This window comes from Poecile atricapillus, chromosome 14 (assembly GCF_030490865.1).
Source record: "Poecile atricapillus isolate bPoeAtr1 chromosome 14, bPoeAtr1.hap1, whole genome shotgun sequence".
Taxonomy (NCBI): Eukaryota; Metazoa; Chordata; class Aves; order Passeriformes; family Paridae; genus Poecile; species Poecile atricapillus.
In genome coordinates this window covers 14,308,402-14,326,976 of record NC_081262.1, presented here as the reverse complement: position 1 = coordinate 14,326,976, position 18,575 = coordinate 14,308,402, and the positions used below count along the sequence as shown (strand labels likewise).

Here is an 18,575-nt window from a genome sequence, read left to right as displayed (position 1 = left end):
GCATTTAACAGTGTAGGAAAATGCCTAATAATCTTAATTAGAGCTTGTCAGGGAGCTAATTTTAACCCCCTGCTACCCCAATCTAAAAACAGCAGGGAAAAAATTGGAAGAACTATTAATTTTTATTACCTTTACCCCAATACTGTCCAGCCAGAAGCAGATGCATACACTTCAGAGAATTCTTTGCTCCAGACCACTGAACTCTTAAGCATTAAACCTTTGAGATGCATCTCAAACCTGCTATTTGACACCACTGGAGAAATAAAATCACTTTTCAGAGCTCATATGAAACTGAAGATATCCCATTTAGAGTGTAAAACACGAAGTAGGAATGTGCTGCTTCTGCTAAAACCAGATTTACCAATAGACTGCTTTGGTTAAGGATGCACCAACTACAGGATTTCCCTTCACATCACTGCACGGGATCTCTGATGAAGGCTGTGTTCAGATCATTCAGTGACTTCTCATTACAAACATATTGTCAAAAAAAAGGACTGTGTTTTGTTACACATTTTTACACAGCTCAATCATCAGCAGTACCTGCACTGACAGAGTGCAGATCCTTCCACAGAGAGAAAAAGGTAGTGTAAAATAAACTGATTTTGTTCTTCTAAAGCTTACAAAAATCCACTACAATTACCAATGAAAAAACAACACAGAATTTTGAACATACAATCAGTGACAATTTAACTCCAGAAAAGATTTCTGGAACTCACCTATGGTGCAGTTTGTGGTTATTTTTCTTCGCTTGGGGTTGTGTCGTAGCAATTCTAACTCTCTCTTGGTCGGCTCCCATGTTGAATACTTCTCTCCAATGCCTAAGCAGATGAAAACAAAGTTTCAGGAAGTTCTTTAGTAAAAGGATTAAAAATTCTGTTCACATCAAAACTTTCAACTTGCTGTCCATTAGGTTAGATTCAATTTATGCACAACTTCAGGGCACTGATTGCTTTTTACCCTTCTCAAAAAATATGGTTTGGAAAGGTATCACCAAATTTTCCAACCAAGAACTAACATAAGAAAAGAAAGGTACTTCTTTACTTATAAAGAACAGATAGGCCAATAAACTTTCCATTATTGGATTATAATCCTCCTTTCAGTTAAAAAAATAAATTCCAGCACAAGAATAAACTTGCTAATACACAAAAAACCATTTCTTTGTGCTCAGAGGAGGTTAAATGACAGAATCAGCATCGATGAGCTTGACAAGTTATTAAATAAATCTAAACTGACCCAACCTAATGGACAGATAATCTTTAGAGAACAGCAGAATTTAATAATTCAATATACTAAATAGTTGCAACATGTCTTAGGATATGCCATTACATAGAATGACCTCTCCTTGTACCATTAGACAGTTTTAATTTTTGACATTCACTTTGCTGACATATCTAATGTTATCTAAAAATTAAATTAGTAGTAGGTTTAAACACCACCCTCCCTCCACCAACCAGCCAGAACTCTCCAAACATCAAACTACCCTTCCTCACGAGCTAAAATCTGTCATTATTCTCTTTGAACACTAACATTGCATTTCCAGTAGATTTCTTTTGCTCAAAGGAAAGTGCAGTAGAAATGAGTCAGGTCAGTAGTATGGAGACCAGATTTGAAATCAGCACAGAGCTGTGTTCAGTGTAAACCTGATATGAGAAAAATACAACAGTGAAGACTCACGTGCTGACCAGCTCAATACTGCTGCAGCTTTCTGTGTAGCACAGAAATTGCTGTGCAAGGTCAATTATTGTGAACCACAAAGGCATCTCGGCATTAAAAATAAAGAATTATAAGATGGCAAGCAGTCTATTCTAAAACTGAGAATTAAAGTCAATTAAGAGTTATTTTTCACAGAATGCATGGAGCAGAAGCAACGCTTTGCTACAGAAAATAAATTATAAATCATACATATGAAAAGGATAGTAGAAAAATATAGCTGGAGGCTTACACATTCTGCATAATATACATTAAATTTTAATAGCTCTTTGATCTTCATTTTCAGAAATAGCTATGCTTGTCAGAAGCTACCCTCCCAAAACTGTTCAATTCATAGTTACTACTGACCCTCCAGGTTCTAGGAATAGAAGGTCTGATTTTTTGATTCTCAAGGACTAGAGAATTCTTATTTACACAAATATACCCATCTCTCACTTTATTTGATTCAACAACAGATTATGGAAGGAGCTTAAGGAACAATACCAGAATCCCTTTCCTTTATCCAAGGTTCAGCATCAAGCTACACACCCAGGAAAACAGAAAAGGCAGGGAATGACTGAGACTGATGAGATAACACAGCTGCAATGCTTTGGACACACTGCACGTCTGCAGAGACCCTTTGGAGACGCACAGATGGACACTTCACAGAGGATGGAACATTGGCTTCCAACAGGTTTGGCATTAGATGTCTCCAGCAACCCTGGTCATATTTGTAATGCTCCCTTAGGAATTTATATAAATTCATTGGTAACACAGTGTTAGTACCAGCAATTGCATTGTGCAGCTGTAAATTCCTGTGTTTGGGTTCACTGCAGTTAAAACATGGCCAAACACAGCCAGTCAAATCAGCATGATGAACCCTGATAATAATTTAAAAATACCACCTTGGATATGTTTAAATCCTGGTTTAAGTCAAATACAACAAAATTCATACCTGGAAACACATGTGCACTTTAGGCATGCAATAGCTCCATGTATATCAGCAGCACTATTCATATATATTTATATATATCTATATATAATTATATAGTTTAAATGCTGGAGAGGATGGGGACCAAAGCATGTCACAAGAGCAACTCTAAGTAAGGTTAAACATGACAGACTGGATTACTTTCAAGGACTCTGGATGAATCAAATATTTGTTCAATTAAAAAGAAATGAAAGAAAACAAAAAAAATGTGCAATTAATGCCACAAACAGAGCAAACCAGACAGAAAACATTCTTGCAGAAGCCTTTCATTAGAAGGAGCACAAGTTAAGTCAGACACAGAAATTAAAATGTGTTCTGTTCCAGCTATATAACTTAGCAGGAATGTTGAGGTTATATTACTCTTGAAAATTTGGAAAAGGCAGAGCCATTTATTAGGAATGGTTGGATGTTTAAAAATTCAAAACAACAAAAAAAACAACCAAGAGACAAAGAAGGAAAGAGGTTTAATAAAGAGGTCTAATAACACTCACAAGCATGCCAAAAACTCCAATATAAACTACCTTAAACAAAGATTTGCAAACCATGCATAGGTCACCATTTACAATTAAAAGAAATTAATGTTAGAGAAGTGAAAATTAGTCATTTTTAAAATGCTGCATTAAAATAGTCAGACATTCAAGTCAGCATGTGAAATCTCCATCTAAGAAACTATTTTATTGGGTGAAATACTCAAATTGGCATTTCTCAGAGAATTCATATGGGGCATAAGGGTGAGTGAAGGCAAAGGCATTGAAGGCTCTAGTTTATAACAGTCACAATTTTTCAGTCATTGTTTACTTTGCTAAACTTCAGCAAATTCCAATTTTTCCCCTCCCAAAACTTCAAACATTAATTAAAACAAAGGGCTCTGTGTATTCTCACCTCCCCTGTTATTAATATTCAATACCCAAGGAAAAATTACTGGCCAAGTTGCGACTTTTTCAGAGTTACATCAGATAACCCTGAACTACAGCTGGACTGGGGAACTCAGCACACTGGGAGTTAATACTACAGGAGTATGAAATGAATCTCATGATTTGGGGGTTTTCTTAAAGTTGTTTTTTTTTTTTTTCTCCAGGCATCATGTTGTTATGTGAGCATCTATTAAAGTATAAACTAACACACTTCAAGCACTGTGGAGAGCAATTTGAAAATATACTGCATTTACCCTTCAGTTTTTAAGCCAATCAGTTTCTGCAGATTGGATTCACTTCTGAAGTTCTTTGAGTTGGCAACAAGATCTGAGGTAAATTAACTCTGTGGTAGCAACATAAATCCAAGACACCGAGTTTGGGGGTTGTGCTCCTCTTGACATTCAGTTTGGAGCAAGAAGGGATCTTTCACATAACAAGAAGGAGGGAGCACATGGATTGGAACAATGGAGAGAGAAGGAAAAAATCTGACATAATTCTCCATTATTCCTCCCATGTACATTTCTCTTTCCTTAGATTAATTTTTGAGGAAACACATGGATTCATAATAAGACATAAAAAAGAACCTATGCCATGACTTTAAAGAAAAAAAAAGTCTACATTGCAGACTCCAGTAATTTAAAGTCTTGTTGTCTATTCCTTGATTTTCTGTCTTCACTGGTCACTACAGATTAGTTCTCCAGGGACAGAAGATGCAATGTGCATATTCATACAAATATGCATTTGTGTATACATATTTAATGTGCCATTCATTAGTCAGTTAATCAGCACAGAAGCTTCCTGCCTGGCTGTTCCTCTGGGTGAATCTTCAACCTTCTCTGCATAACTCTGTGGTCCAAGATGACCAGAGGAACAATCTTGTAGCTGTAACTCCCTGCAATATAAACTACAGCAGGCTGATGTCCAAGGAAGGACAAAGTGGCTGCATCTCAGTCCACAAGGCACAAATCTATCAATCGATAAGAACAACATTACTGAGAAATTACTCTTTAAACCTGCATATTTAAAAGCAAGGAACTGGGGGAGGTTTCCTCTTCCATAGCATAATGTAGATCTGTTATGCTGTTGCAGATGATTAATTTGGTGCCCCAAACACAGACTGAAGGAGCTTCCAAAAGAGGTACAGAGCTTGAATGAAAGGTTTTTAAACATATTCCCATTTTGTCTTGCTTTGAAAACCAGTGCTTTGTGCTGCAACATTTTAAGATGTATTTATTGTTCTAGGACTCACAATCCTTCTTTCCTCTGACTCCCTTCCCTCAAACAGGGAACAAGCAGGAAGCAGACTGGGATCTGTAGTAGGAACTAAGTGAATGCAGCTATCTTTTGAGCCAGCAGAAAAGCTCTCGTTAATACGATGTTAGCTGCTATTTTTAAAATTGGAAATGAGGTTAAGAATGGTTTGAAGTCATATCAGCCCTGACTAAGACTGTCACATTGAAACAGGATGCCATGGATTCCGGAAGAGACATTACTAGACAGAAGTCATCTGTCTTCAAATACAGACTTTCCCACTTTAAGAAAACATACCCCCCAGAGGCCACTGGAAATGGAAGATGACAAGCTTTTAAAACTGATGCTTACAAACTACTCAGCTTAGAATAAATGATATTTCCTTTCCAAACAAAAACAAAAACAAAAAAGAGTAAAGTTTTGGAGGAATTCTATCAAGGAAAGGGCATATGAAATCAAGTCTGCTGCAATTATTCAATCATTGGAACATATCCAAACAAGAGGAAAACGATTTGCACGATAAAACTGGCATTCTTAACTGTGATTTATGTCTAAAATGGCAGGATAATCAGCAAAGGGACGCTTGTTAGTGAGGTGCGTCGCCAGCCCACGCCTCTTACCTGTCATTGTACACTGGTAGTGAGAAACCACTGTTGGGGTGAAGGCTAAAAAAGAAAAAATTAGGGAAAGCAAACTGAATAAAACAAATGTGTGTACATATATTTGTGTGTAAATATTTCTACACAGATACTGTGTGTGTAAGATGAAAGCACAGGTGTGTAAGTAAGCTGGCATGTTCTATTTAAAAAAAAAGTTAAAAAAAATCACACACAAGGGTGGCATTTCATGTGAGGGGAACAGATTTATTGCCCTGTACATGTAAATAAGCCTAAAGGAGCAGACTGTTACATTCTCTACCTAATACAGATCTAACTTTTGATATTATGGCAAATTTTGCTGGAATAATGTTACATATTTCTATATTTTTTATTGCAATTAAAAACAAAATATTTTTGCTACTATTAGGTGTGGTGCACGTGTTAAACCCAGTCTGACTCCTGGAAAGCAAGAACTAACATCTCTAACTAACATGGCCTGCACTACTCTCTCTAAAGAGCTCACTCTTCCCCTTAGTGTCTTTTTGCCACTGAACAAATGGGAGGGACAGGTATGATTAAAAACAGAAACAAGAAATTCAGGCAGGAAAACCAAACCTTGTAATTTCCAAGCTTTTCGTTGTTCTTCTTTGGCAATTTGTTCCATGTCTTTGTCGTATATGTAATCTTGACACATAAAGCAGTATATACCCCCATACAAAAGGTCTATGGCTGCAAAACAGAAGGGAAGTTGGGGAGGAGGAAAAAAAGATGTGAGTTCATAAACCAGAAGGCATTTTAAAGCAGGCTTCCAAGTCAGGCAATTCTTTCTTCCAAGCAGTCCACAAAAGAAGAAAAATCTGTACCTTAGAATCTGGAAGGGGAAAAAAAAAAAAGAGAAAAACCCAAAAAACCCAGATGTTTTTCCAGTTTCAGTGTGAGTTATTCAGTTGCTTCTGGTACAGCAAGAAAACTGTGCAGGACAACAAAGCATCAGTTGCCTTCAAGCTATTTGTAATCCATAATTTACCATTCAAACACCTGAGTTACCAAGAGCATCAGGACAGTGACTGACTACAACGCACACAGAACCAGCCCTGTAAGAAGTGATGAGTTTGAACTGTCTTTTCCTAAGACTTCAGCAGTTTCTCTTTGAGGCCATTAAAATAATCAGAAAGCACCTAGTTGAAATCCAAATGAAGGCTCAAACAGAAGACAGCACTGCAAATTCAAAGCTATTTCTCCAGGGGAAAGGTTTTCCAGGGTAGTTTATTCCACAGGTTACTTCTGTCTCAATTTTTCATTTCACACACCCTTTCAGAACAAACAAATGAACACTGACCAATGTTAAAAATATTTTTCTTGCACAACCTTAAGCAAAAGAAAGCCAAGAAACAAAATGAATACCTGGCTGAGAAATGTCAGTTTACTCCAACATATACCATAGAAAAAGTGCAAAGTAATCATGGTAAACTGCTGATTTTCAGTACATAGATACAAAAAAAAGCCACAATCACTGGAAAGTTAAAAATCAGTGGGCACTAACAAATCTAACTGAAACACAATCTGCACCAGCAAACACCGAAGAAACACATCACCCTTCTCCCTCAAATGCAGAGCTTCCATCTATTTCGTTTTTTAATTCCTTTTATTTCCAGATAACTAGCATTATTAGAATAGTCTTACTGCAGTGGAAACTTGTTTAAAACACAGGAAACCATTACCACATTAGGTGGCCTGTGAGGAACAGCACTGCATTACTCTAAAGTGTTCAATAAGCCAAACCACATGCCATGCAGCAGGAATTCTGCCATGGATCTCAGCAGGCAAACACAGGTGAAGTTTCTGTGCTGCACTGTTAGTGGGGCAGTGCTTGTGGTGAGGTTCTTTGGTAAAGTTCCTTTCTAACCCCATCTCCTCCATCCTTCACAGCCTCTACCCCCTCACAATCTGCTGTCCCTCTCCTTTAGACCGTTGCAAGATAGGTTTTTCCCTCCTTCCTCTGTTATAAAAATCACTTTCTCAATGACTATTTCAGTTGCTTGTTACTTTTCCTATTATTTAATAAACCCCAATTACTTTTAAAGAGTCTTTTTATCTTGCTGATGTGCTCCATTCTTCTGTCTTGCCTGTTTGGACGACACTCAGTTTGTGAAAAGGACAAAGACTGTGTTACCTCATGTAAAGTCACAAACTCAGGATTTTCATTACCTTGTGTAATGGTCCCAACACCAGAATATTTCACCATGATGCCCAGAGGACTGAATAAACTCCTTTAGCAGAATATCCCAAAAGGAGACAAGACTGAGCTCTGGTGGAGGATTAGTAATAAAACACTATGCAGCTGGGGGGCTGGTATATCATAACTTACAAAGCATTGGAGTTCTACAATATTTACTCCATTACTTATTGCATTGCCAGTTCTGCACAGTTTTCTACAAAACAGCTGTTGAAAATCCAAAGTATTTGTCTTAAAACACAAAACCAAATATTGTTCTCCACGTACTTTCAACATCCCACCAACAGACCCCCAAATAATAGAACAGGGCTGGCAGAATACTGAATAAATAGGATTTTGTGAGCACTAATAGTTACAATTTACCATCAGAATGTGTAGGCATAGCTGTGCTCAGAGGATTCCTTACTTTTCCTTTCTTCCTGGATTTACATGCCTGAGCAATGAAACAGAGGTGTCAAGATCTAAACCAACAAGAGACCACCTTCCACAAACCACTTGTTCAGAGCAGGAGGAATTTCTGGTGTAAAGGATCAGAAAGTTTCACAGAAACACTGGTGGAGTTAAAGCTGTAATTGTTCAGTACCTGATTAAGGACTCTTGAGGAAATATCCTCTCTCCAGCACACTTATGGGAACAATGCAGTTGTACATTTGCCAACACTTCCAATGTCTTTTTAATGACTGCAAGGGGTTTTGGACAAATTATCTCAAGCACCAGTGACAAGGTGGCCACAAAGGCCTGGCCACAACATGGAGGAAGGGCAAGAGTTTCTCATGGAGCCAGAACACAGCTGCTCAGGCACAGAGTCCATTAGGAAAGCTTGGAAGTTAATTGTTTCAGGTCAATGTAATTTGATTTTTTTCCTCTGAAATATACTTAAACTTTCTTATGCTGGTTGTCTTGAGGTGAAGAAGAACAGAGGAACCACTGAAGGGACAGTTTTAATGACAAACTTCCCAAGCGAGCAATTCCTTAGCACTGACCGAAGTTACACCACACCCAAAGGACAAAGTCCACACAAACCTTTCTCCCTCAAAGGACTGGGGGAAATGAAACAAATTTCATCTCATTGTTAGAATAAACTTTTTTTGTTTTAAACTAACGTGTCATGAAGCTCTACACTAAACTGTAACACCTGGCCAGAAAATTCTGTAAAAAACACAATAGTAAAGCATGAGAATGCACATGCAGCAAATTTCACCACTGGTATTTGCACTGATATTTTGGATCACAAAACTAACAAAAAGGCCTCAAATTCATAAAAAGTTTGGGAACTACCAACCTAGGAATAATGCCCAGGTGTTTTGGATTAACCCACTGCCAAGTCTGCCAGGATGCCTCACATTCCTCACCATGAACATCTCTTTTAGGGAGCTCCTCTGGAATGGCTGCTACTCCCACCTTCCAGGATCTGCTTTTCCTAAAACTACTCCAAACCTTCTCTCAGGAAAGTACAGAGGGATGAAATCAGTGAACTTCAGTTTTAGCTTAATACACACATACAGAATTTACTACCCTGGGAAAATAAAATATACATTAAGTAGAAATCTACCTTTTTCTTTCACAAGGAAGAACCAAAAGCAATTTAAAAAAATCACAATGTCATTTTATTAAATTTGATCAATCTAGATTCCTGGTTTAGGAATTCAAAATACCTACTTGGTGATCACAGGCAGAGCAATTTAAGAATTAAAAGACCTCTTGGAATATAACATTTTTCTTTGCTTTTATACCTTCTGTGATTACAACAAGTTTCCCCTCCTCGTACCCCTTTACATACAAAATTATAAGAAGCTACAACCCAAGAAAGGAATGAAAATACATTTTATTTTTCATTTAAAAATAAAACTATCAGCCTGGAAAAACAAGGAGGCAGCACAGAAGATCATGCAGGAACAACAATTTTATCTACTGGTGCAAGGAACACAAAGTTTTAAAAAACAACAGTTCTGAGGTGAAAGTTTAAATCTGGCAGCAAAAAGTTTTCAAACTGCATCTGGGAGCCAAGTAAAGTGTTTTACTTAAGCCTAAGTGCTTTACTTTTCCAACTACATCCACTGATGTCCTTGTGAAAATGTTTGAGACCAGAGATGATGGGAACACAACAAAAGCAGGGAAGTGTGCCACATCCAGAGTGTGCACATCTCATCTAGGTGAAAAACCTTGGGTGTTCAGTTTTTGAAACATACAGTTGAAAAGAACTGACTTTGCACAGCTGGGAATGGGACACTTCACCATAATATTCAATACCATTCTTCAGATAGGAGATATTTGTGAATCATGTTTTGGTATCATCTCCCTCAGATCACTGGGTGCACTCATGTAGAGTCCCGCAGCAACTCAGAATTCAGGTCAGTTTTCACCTGTACTGAAATTAATTCCATTGTGAGTTTCTGTGACTCAGTCTTGGTGTATTATCAACCTCAAATCAACACACTCTGAGTTCTATGCAAGAAACCTGCATTTTCTTCAACTTCTGTAACAAAGGAGGCTAAATTGGCAATTCTTTCGGACCATTTTAAGTCAATATCCAAAGCTAAGTCATGTTCCCTGATTTCTCACTTTGAGTGTTAATCATTAAACCCATTCCAGGTAATTGGCTCAGGTTCCCAAGAAGTGATTTGTTAAACTTCAGCCAGTTCTCCACTGGATCTTGTCTCTGATATATCAGCACAAAGCAGGCATCTGATTTTCTTCCTCCCAATTTCCTGGCACCTGGAATCTGCACCACAGGTCAGAATTCCCAAACTGGTAAGAAGGGAGGAAAAGAGGTGGAAAAGGGACTACTTTTGCTAAATTACGATCCAGCCATTGAGAACTGCAGGTATTTAGAGTTAGGGGAAAAAAACCCAAAAACCAAACCAAAAACAACCCCAAACTTCCTTCTGCTGCCAAAATCTTTTCATCCCCATTAAAAAAAACAGCCATAGTCAAGCATTATCCTTCCCTCTCACATTGAGTATCTTCTCTTAATATTAAAAATAAAACTATTCCATTAAGTGCTGCTTTTTCTTCTGTTTTCACACCAGGAGCCAACAGGTGAGAAGTGTTTTTGTGGCTCTGAACTCTCCAAGATGCTTATTGGATCCATATGGATCTAGAATTTTAATGTTTAAATTTGATTTGCCTGCAATCCAAACATGGCAAGCACCCAATACTACCCTGCAAACCACTTAACACCAGGAGCCAAATGGGCAGCCCTCTGTGCTGTACACTCTGTGATGGTTTAGAATATCATCCTACAACTCCATATGAATCCAAGCCAGGAAAGATAAGATGAAGAAAAAATGTCCTGGTATCCCTCTGGAATCTAGATAGAAAATATGCTTTTAACTGTTAATATAGAGGAACCACAGTGTGTCAAACCATTTTATGTTAAGTTGTTATGAGTGGAATATTAATTCTAGCTCCTTGACCTCATTCAGAAATATATGGATTGTACACACACAGTACCTACATGTATGTGCATGCCCCAATATGCTGCACAGGAGGCTGCAGCATTCCTATACTTAAGCTGTCCGATTATAAAATATATTCCACCTTTTGTCAGTCCTCTCCCTTCCCTCCTCTGACCCTACAACTTTCCACAGTTCCCCTCTCTGCAGCAAACCTTTGAAAACTGAGAAGAATTAAATCCTCCTGCTACAGCACCTCTTCTTGATCCCACAAAATATTATTCAGGTTTCAAGGAGAAAAATTGTTAAACACTCCCTTACTTCAACTTGCTGAGTTTTTTTTTTCAGAAATCTGGTAGAAGAATCCCCAAATCACAGTCACCATGTTTTGAGCTGCTGCACATGATGTAATACAAACTGTTTCTACTCATCTACATATTCTCATCTGAACAACAGTGGAGCCTTACTTTAAAAACACTGTTTTCAGTAGAAGCAGTAGCAAGATCCAGAACTAGACAGAAGTTTGTGGCTGGGTCTGAGGCAAGCAGATACATCCAGGTAAACACAGGTAAATTAGCAAGTTGGCTTTCTGAGGGGTAAGAATATTCCAGGTATAGAGAGAACTCTTCAGGAGTCCTTTCTGATACTAAAAGGAGCTTTTGAGGAATGGCTGGCAGGAGCTTATCACTACCTGCACCTTCCAGAGCAGCTCCCAGCAGAAGACAGTTCCAATTAACTTTCCTGCTGCCTCCTTGCGAGCCCAGTCTGGCTCCAAGCTTGAGCTAATGCCCAGGAATGTCATGCTGGAATGTGCCTCACGTAAGCAAATGAGGACTTCCCTGCAATACTTTGCACAGTACATCCCAGAGCAGCAAATATTGTTAATGGCAATCGGGAATATTGGAAGCTCACGCCAGATCCTGCAACTGATCTATGCATCCAAAATGTTTTCCTCCTTTTCCTCCTCTTCCAATCGATGGTCCTCCAGTTGGCATCACAAGGATATTATGTTGAATAATGTCAGTACAGTATTTTGTACCTTCTCCTATCAAATTTCACCTCATTTTTTTTCTGCTGGAGTCACTGAGGTTATTTAATTCACAGGGCTACCTAGCCCTCCTCAGTACAAGTAACACCTCTGAACTTTGTGACCACCAGGAATTTCATACACAGACAAAATTCCTTCTCCTCAATTACTAGAAAATAGCAGTAAACCAGGACTGGTTTTGCTAGTTAAGTCTGTGTCCTGCACACTCTGCTTTCAGTTCCTTCATCATCAATTTTCCTTTTTTCTGTCTGCTATGCACCATGATTCTCATATTGATCCTTGCCACTTCTACCTCAAGTAATAATTTCCAAGGAGCAAAATGTCAAATCCTTTACTTGCTCCAGACAAGTCAGGTTCAGTGCATTTCCTTTTTTCTATGAAAATCAGTTATATTATCAAAAAAGACATTCCTGTGACACAATCCATCTCTGACAGAACAGAACACTGTTTGTGTGCTGCTTTCTATTCACCTTCATCTCCTCAGCAGACTTCTCCACACCATCATCAAGTAAAGCATTAGAACTCATAATCAAGAGCCTGGTAAAATGCCCAGATGACGTTTTCTACAACTTTCTGAGCCTGGATGTGAACAGAAAAACCAAACTGCTACTCCAGCACTGCAGTAAACTGTGCTGGGAACAGCTTTAATTGCCCTTTTCACATTGGGTGTAATGAAAATCTTTGCTGTTTAAAAAAGAACTGGCAGAATCAACACTACAGTCAATATCATCCAACTCAAATGAAAATTAAACAGCTTTTACTGTCATCCCTTTACAGAAGTGTTCTGTTTCTATATATTAAATTTCAGACAGGTATGCACTAACACCAATAACTAGATTTTTCCCTTTTACCAACTTCAGTATAGAAATGAGCTTTCTATCATGTTTCCTCTGAATCAGATGAAAAAAATAACTTATTTGTTTTCTAGAGGAAGTAGAAGCTTTTTCAATTGTACCAAAAATCCCCAACTTAATCTATGAGCATTATCATCAGGCTTACCCACCCAGTTCCTCTCACCACAAATGTATTTATTGGACTGAATTTTACATCAGCATATACTTAAAGAAAACAGTCCCTCAAGTAACAGTTTGTGATCTAATAAATAATGAATGTACTCTAACAGGACCAACTCCATAATGAACTGTTTGCCAACATCTCTAGAAATGGAATAATAGTTCAGTCTTCCAACTATTTCTTGCTTAGTCTTGAAGCCACTGAACCTCACTCCTGCTAATGCACCTCTGTCAATTCCTGAACGACAGCATGAGGCCTCAGAGCAGATCAAGACTTCATCCAAAACCTGCATCAGAGGTGCTGTTTCAGAGACTGCTCAGGTGTTAAAAGTGCATCTCTAATAGAGAGAGGCACAGCATGGACATGCACGAGTTGGCTTCTCAGCAGGGAGTTGAAATAAATAGTTCTACACAGAGCTTTGATACCATAAATGAACTAGTCTAACTCAGAATTGCCATTTGTAACAGTGTCCTAAGCCCTATACCAGTGGGGTTTTCTGCAGCTAAGAGTGAGTGTGTGTGTTAAGAAAAATAACATTATGTAATAGAAAAATTCACTCAGAAAGAAAGAAAACTTCATTTGGTGTCTCCCCAGGATTTTTCAGTCCCAATCAGGAAACTGATAAATTAATCACTGCTATGGTTTTGAGATGAACTTTATAGTACCAACCTCTCTTCTCTCTTAGAGCTACTGCTCACAGACATCTTGCTGCTTCTGCTACTCTGGGACTAAGTTACTGTGTATTTTCCTTCACTGAGCAGCTGTAGAAAAGATAAGGAAGAGATCATCAATTTTTACAAGGATAGAATCCACCAGAAGATTCCCCAGGTGCTGAACCTGATTTGGAAGGATTATTTAGGAAGAAGACAAAGTATGTTGATGGCACACATTCATTTAGGATAATCAAAATGGCTCCAGAAGGATTTCAAGTTACTCAGCAAATAGGCAGTAGCATCATGAGTGAAACTCCAACCATGGAAGAGGCAGACAAGTACCACCAATCAGAAAAGAAGTTTTGGAGTCCCTGAGTTTAACTCCCAAGTAAGAGCATCGGCTTTGTGTTGAACAGCAGATTAAGAAACACAAAATAGAAATCATGAAAGTATTAACTAAGAATCAGAGTCATTAGCACCAAAGGGCTGTCAGCAGAAATGAACACAGTAGGACTGGAAAAGTGAAGTTCAATAATGATACTGAGAATCATACAAGAGTTTCAGTAAGAAAAGTTAAAAAAAAAGTTCAGGTTCCTAGAGGTGGGGAAAAGGAAACATCTGACAGGATCAAAAATACAAAAAATCCCAGAAGAAATCAGTAAGGACTTTGCTCTCACCATTTCACAGCTCCTCACAAAAGACACACAGAGCCCAGTGGGAATATCAGACTGTCCTGGAAATTGACTGAGAGAGACTGAGCAGTACAGAGATTAAAAAAAGCAACTCCTATAGCTGGATCTTACCTCACCTACCCATCACCCACATCCACAATTCAAGGAATACATTAAGTTAAGTACAGCATTATTAATATACATTGAGAACAGGGAGGCAGATTCAAGAGCACAGGTATCACTGTAAGGTCAGATTGTGAGTGCCTAATTTAGATGGTTCAGGGAAGCAGAGACAGCAAGGGATGTATTTAACACCACTCTGGAATATGATGCTGGAGCTTCCTGAAAGACACAGCAGAGAGCTGCAAACACATCCCTGCCATGCTCAGACAGCTGTTACAGCTGAAATCCATGGTATTTCTTACAACTGTGATTAAATGTGCAGCTCCTGCCTGTCTCCATGGAGACTGATGTTGGCTCAGCAAAAAGTCACCAAGTGCTTTAAAATAATTCCTCTTCGTTTTGAAATTTCAAAGCACTTAACTTGTTTTTGCCTATCAGATGTTATTTTCCCAACTAAAACCACAGCAGGAAAAGCAACCAAAAGCACTAGTAAAACTACAAAAATATTTTTAAAGCTCATTTCACATGCAGCTGGAAATTAAACACCAAAACATACATTAAAAAAAAAGAGAAAGGAATCTCCAAAACTAGAAATCGAGCTGTCACTTGCACAGTCTTCACATTATGTGTATTTGTGCACCAAGTAATTTATATTTAGCTGCAGAAGAATCCTTTTGGGGATGATTCAGTAAAGTATTTTGTGCTTTGGCTTAATTAACTCTTGCCCTTTTTATCTGAAGGCTATTCCTTTTGGGAAGTACCTTTTCTGACACAGCCTTAATTGTCTAGTGTCAGGACAATAACTACAACAGTCCTTAAGCAACAGCATCTTTAAGAATCTCCCTCCTCCATCCATCCATCCATCCATCCATCCATCCATCCATCCATCCATCCATCCATCCAGTTTTGGTTTTCCTTTAAGGAAACAGAAGCTAATTCACTACAGCAGACAACAGCAAATTCTATCTTGTACAAAAAGAAACTTGAATTTAAGTTTCCCAAACACACAAACAGTAGCTGAGAATGAGTGTGATTATAAAGCTTTTTAAAAAAGTTCTCCAAATATACGCTGAGTTTAGTGGTAAAAATATTACAGTGTTTACAAAGCCAGTGTTTACAAAGCACCCACAAATAAACAGGTAAATACTGTTGACAGTCTCAATTTAGCACAGTATTTTTTAAACCTTAAGTGTGGCCATAAACTTGTATTAGCACAAAAGGTTGTTTTTGTGTGTATATATATATACACACCCAAACACCTCTTTTACCAGAAAGTCTTCAACTTTACCTCAAATAATTTGCACTTCTGTGCTGATAAATATTCCAAAACAATTTCAGCTAATGAACTGACTTAAAAAGCTCTTTGAGATCACACTCTGCAAAAAACAATTTAAAGAGGTTACACAGGGCTGGTTTGGTATTTTCAGTTTTCAGAGAACGGCTGAGGTTGGCAGGGACCTCTGAGGTCACCTTGTCCAGCTCCTGCTCCAGCAGGAGCCATCCAGGCTCCCCAGGCCCAAGTCCACAGAGATTGCAAATTATATCTGGGGACAGATCCTCCACAACCTCTCAGGACAACTTGCTCCAGTCCTCGGTGACCCTCACAATCAGGTGATAATCAGACAGAACCTCCTGCATTTTACTTTGTCCTCCCTGCCTCTTGGACACCACTGGAAAGAGCCCAAGACATGTTTTTTAACCCCTCTTTCAGATATTTGTACCTGCTCATGAGGTTCCCTGAGCCTCTTTTGTGAGCTCAGCAGTCCCAGGGCTCCCAGTCATACCATGATGGAATTTTCAGTACTATTTTCCAGTATTCTGTTTTTCAAGACATTTACAAACTTAAACTATACCACTACTGAGCCTCATCTTTTTCTTTTTTGACACATATGGAGGAAGAAACTATAACGATCTGCTGGTTTAAATCATCTTTTCCATAAATAGTCAACTTACACACCCGTTTCTTAAGCACAGGAGTACACAGCACTGTTGGCCTTCTGGAGCTTCTCTGTCTTCATGGAAAATAAAGACAGTTTGTTTCATAAAGCACTTAGGATAAATAAAATTAGGAATGGTGGCCATATTGGTCAAGAGGAAATTTATGGGATGAAAAAATGCCTTTTTTTCCTGTTTCTTGCATCACTCCATGAAGAATGTATTTTGATTTCAAGAAAAATTATACCCGTCCATTTTAAAACAGAATTTTAACATAGACTATAGATCAGGATTTTGCATTGTAACTCAAATATGTTCTGAACTATGAGCAATAGGTAATTTGAAACAAAACCAAAGGCTTTTGGTTTTGAACATGTAATAGCACCAAAGCTGACAGAAGAATTTGTTTGCCTTGAAACCAGCATTATTTGAGACTGTTGAGGGAAAGGTACTCCATATAAATTAAACTGTTTTTGTATAACTTAGGTTACTGACCCCAATAGAAACAAGAAGCCAACAGAGAAAAATGAAGAAACCTCTCCCGCCCCCAAACTTCAGCAGTTTAAATAATTCTGATTGCTACTTGATTAGCCTTCTTTGTGATAGAAATGATGGGTGTTTTCCTCAGCAAGAAAAGAAGTGAACATGACCTCCTGAAAAAAATGTTTACTGAAATAAATGTTCTAGTTCCAGGCATCAAACCCACCATTTTTAACACTTAGGAAAAAAACCCCAAAACTCTGCCTCCTCACATTTTTATATATGACATTAATTCATAAATACCAAGATACTAAGGAAATTTTAAGTTGTGAAGATAAACTTAACAGTGATGTAACGGAAGTTTAAGCACCAAGTTTAGAATAATGCCACTAAACTAACCCAAACCACAAATAAAATTATCTCTCTGCCCAATGAGGTAACTACAAGAAAATATCACTTTACTGGCCTGGAACGAACAGGGATAACACAGAGGATGATGAGGACCATTGGGATGAGAACTCACCTAAATTGTGTCGCTTTGTCTTCGCGTGCTCGTGAATATGTTTCTTTGTAAAACAGCCAAAGAAGACACAGTAGAGGCAAGAGTGGAGTCTGTTCAGGTGGGCACCACACATATGACAAATGCACGACTTTGCCTGAAACAGCAAAACAGAGAGAGATTGTGAGTGACAGAAACACATCCCCAAGCCCAGGTAACCGGGTGCAGCTCTCACGGCCGCCCTTCCCTTTCACTGGGTGCCTCTGGTGTTCTGCAGCACAGAACAGCAGGGAAAATGTTCTGTCCTCATGTGAAAAAAACACCAGCTGGACATAACAGAGAAAACTTTTCCATTTGTCCATCAGATTTCCACGTCCTATCAGGAAGCAGGTCTCATGATTCAGGTGAACACCAGAACCCAGGGAAAGCAGCTGCCCAGCAGGGAGGTTAAGTGGTGAAGAGGCAGGAGTTTTGGTGGTGGGACCACAGCAAGAACTCTGCTTTTTCACAGCACCAACTTCATTGATGCACTCAAAAGCTGTAATATAACTTGAACATTAAAGTATGTGGGGGTATGATATTTCATTTTTCTGCTGGAAGATTCTGCCAGATTCCCTCATTAGATTTTTCTACATTAGTCCACAAAACCGTGGCGTAATATCAAATCCATACCATCCAGAGTTACAGAAGTTGCCTTTGCCATTCTGAGACTGGCTTTGAACCAGGAGCTGAAAGCAATGGGCTGAACTATTCCCTAAAACTACCCAGAATGGGAAGGTCTGAGCAAAGTTGCCTTAATTCATTGGAAATTAATAAATACACACCTCTGATATGACAGTCTATGAGAGCAATACGTTTTAACGAGTGAGGCTTAAGGACCAAAAAAAGTCATTGGAAGGTTAAACAGACTTTTTGATTCAATCATATTTGAAGCACTCTAAGCCAACAGAATCCAAACCCACGTCTTAGTGTTAAACTAAACTACTTCAATAATTTTTTTTTTAATTTACTCTGTCTAATAAGAGACTTAAGAGAGTTTTGAGAGTAAGTCTTTTGCCCAACCACATTGAAAGTAAT

At 38.4% G+C, this 18,575-nt stretch overlaps 1 protein-coding gene across 1 annotated transcript in view; it reads right to left on the bottom strand.

Moving 5' to 3' along the window:
* The window catches only part of USP22 (ubiquitin specific peptidase 22), a 92,723-nt gene that overhangs the window by 42,964 nt on the left and 31,184 nt on the right, over window positions 1-18,575 (bottom strand). Inside the window, exons 2-5 of the mRNA XM_058849468.1 lie at window positions 17,523-17,655; window positions 6,060-6,173; window positions 5,466-5,510; window positions 717-818 (exon numbers count right to left, since the gene is read on the bottom strand). Coding sequence (XP_058705451.1) covers window positions 717-818; window positions 5,466-5,510; window positions 6,060-6,173; window positions 17,523-17,655 — 394 coding nt within the window. The remainder of the gene's footprint in view (window positions 1-716; window positions 819-5,465; window positions 5,511-6,059; window positions 6,174-17,522; window positions 17,656-18,575) is intronic.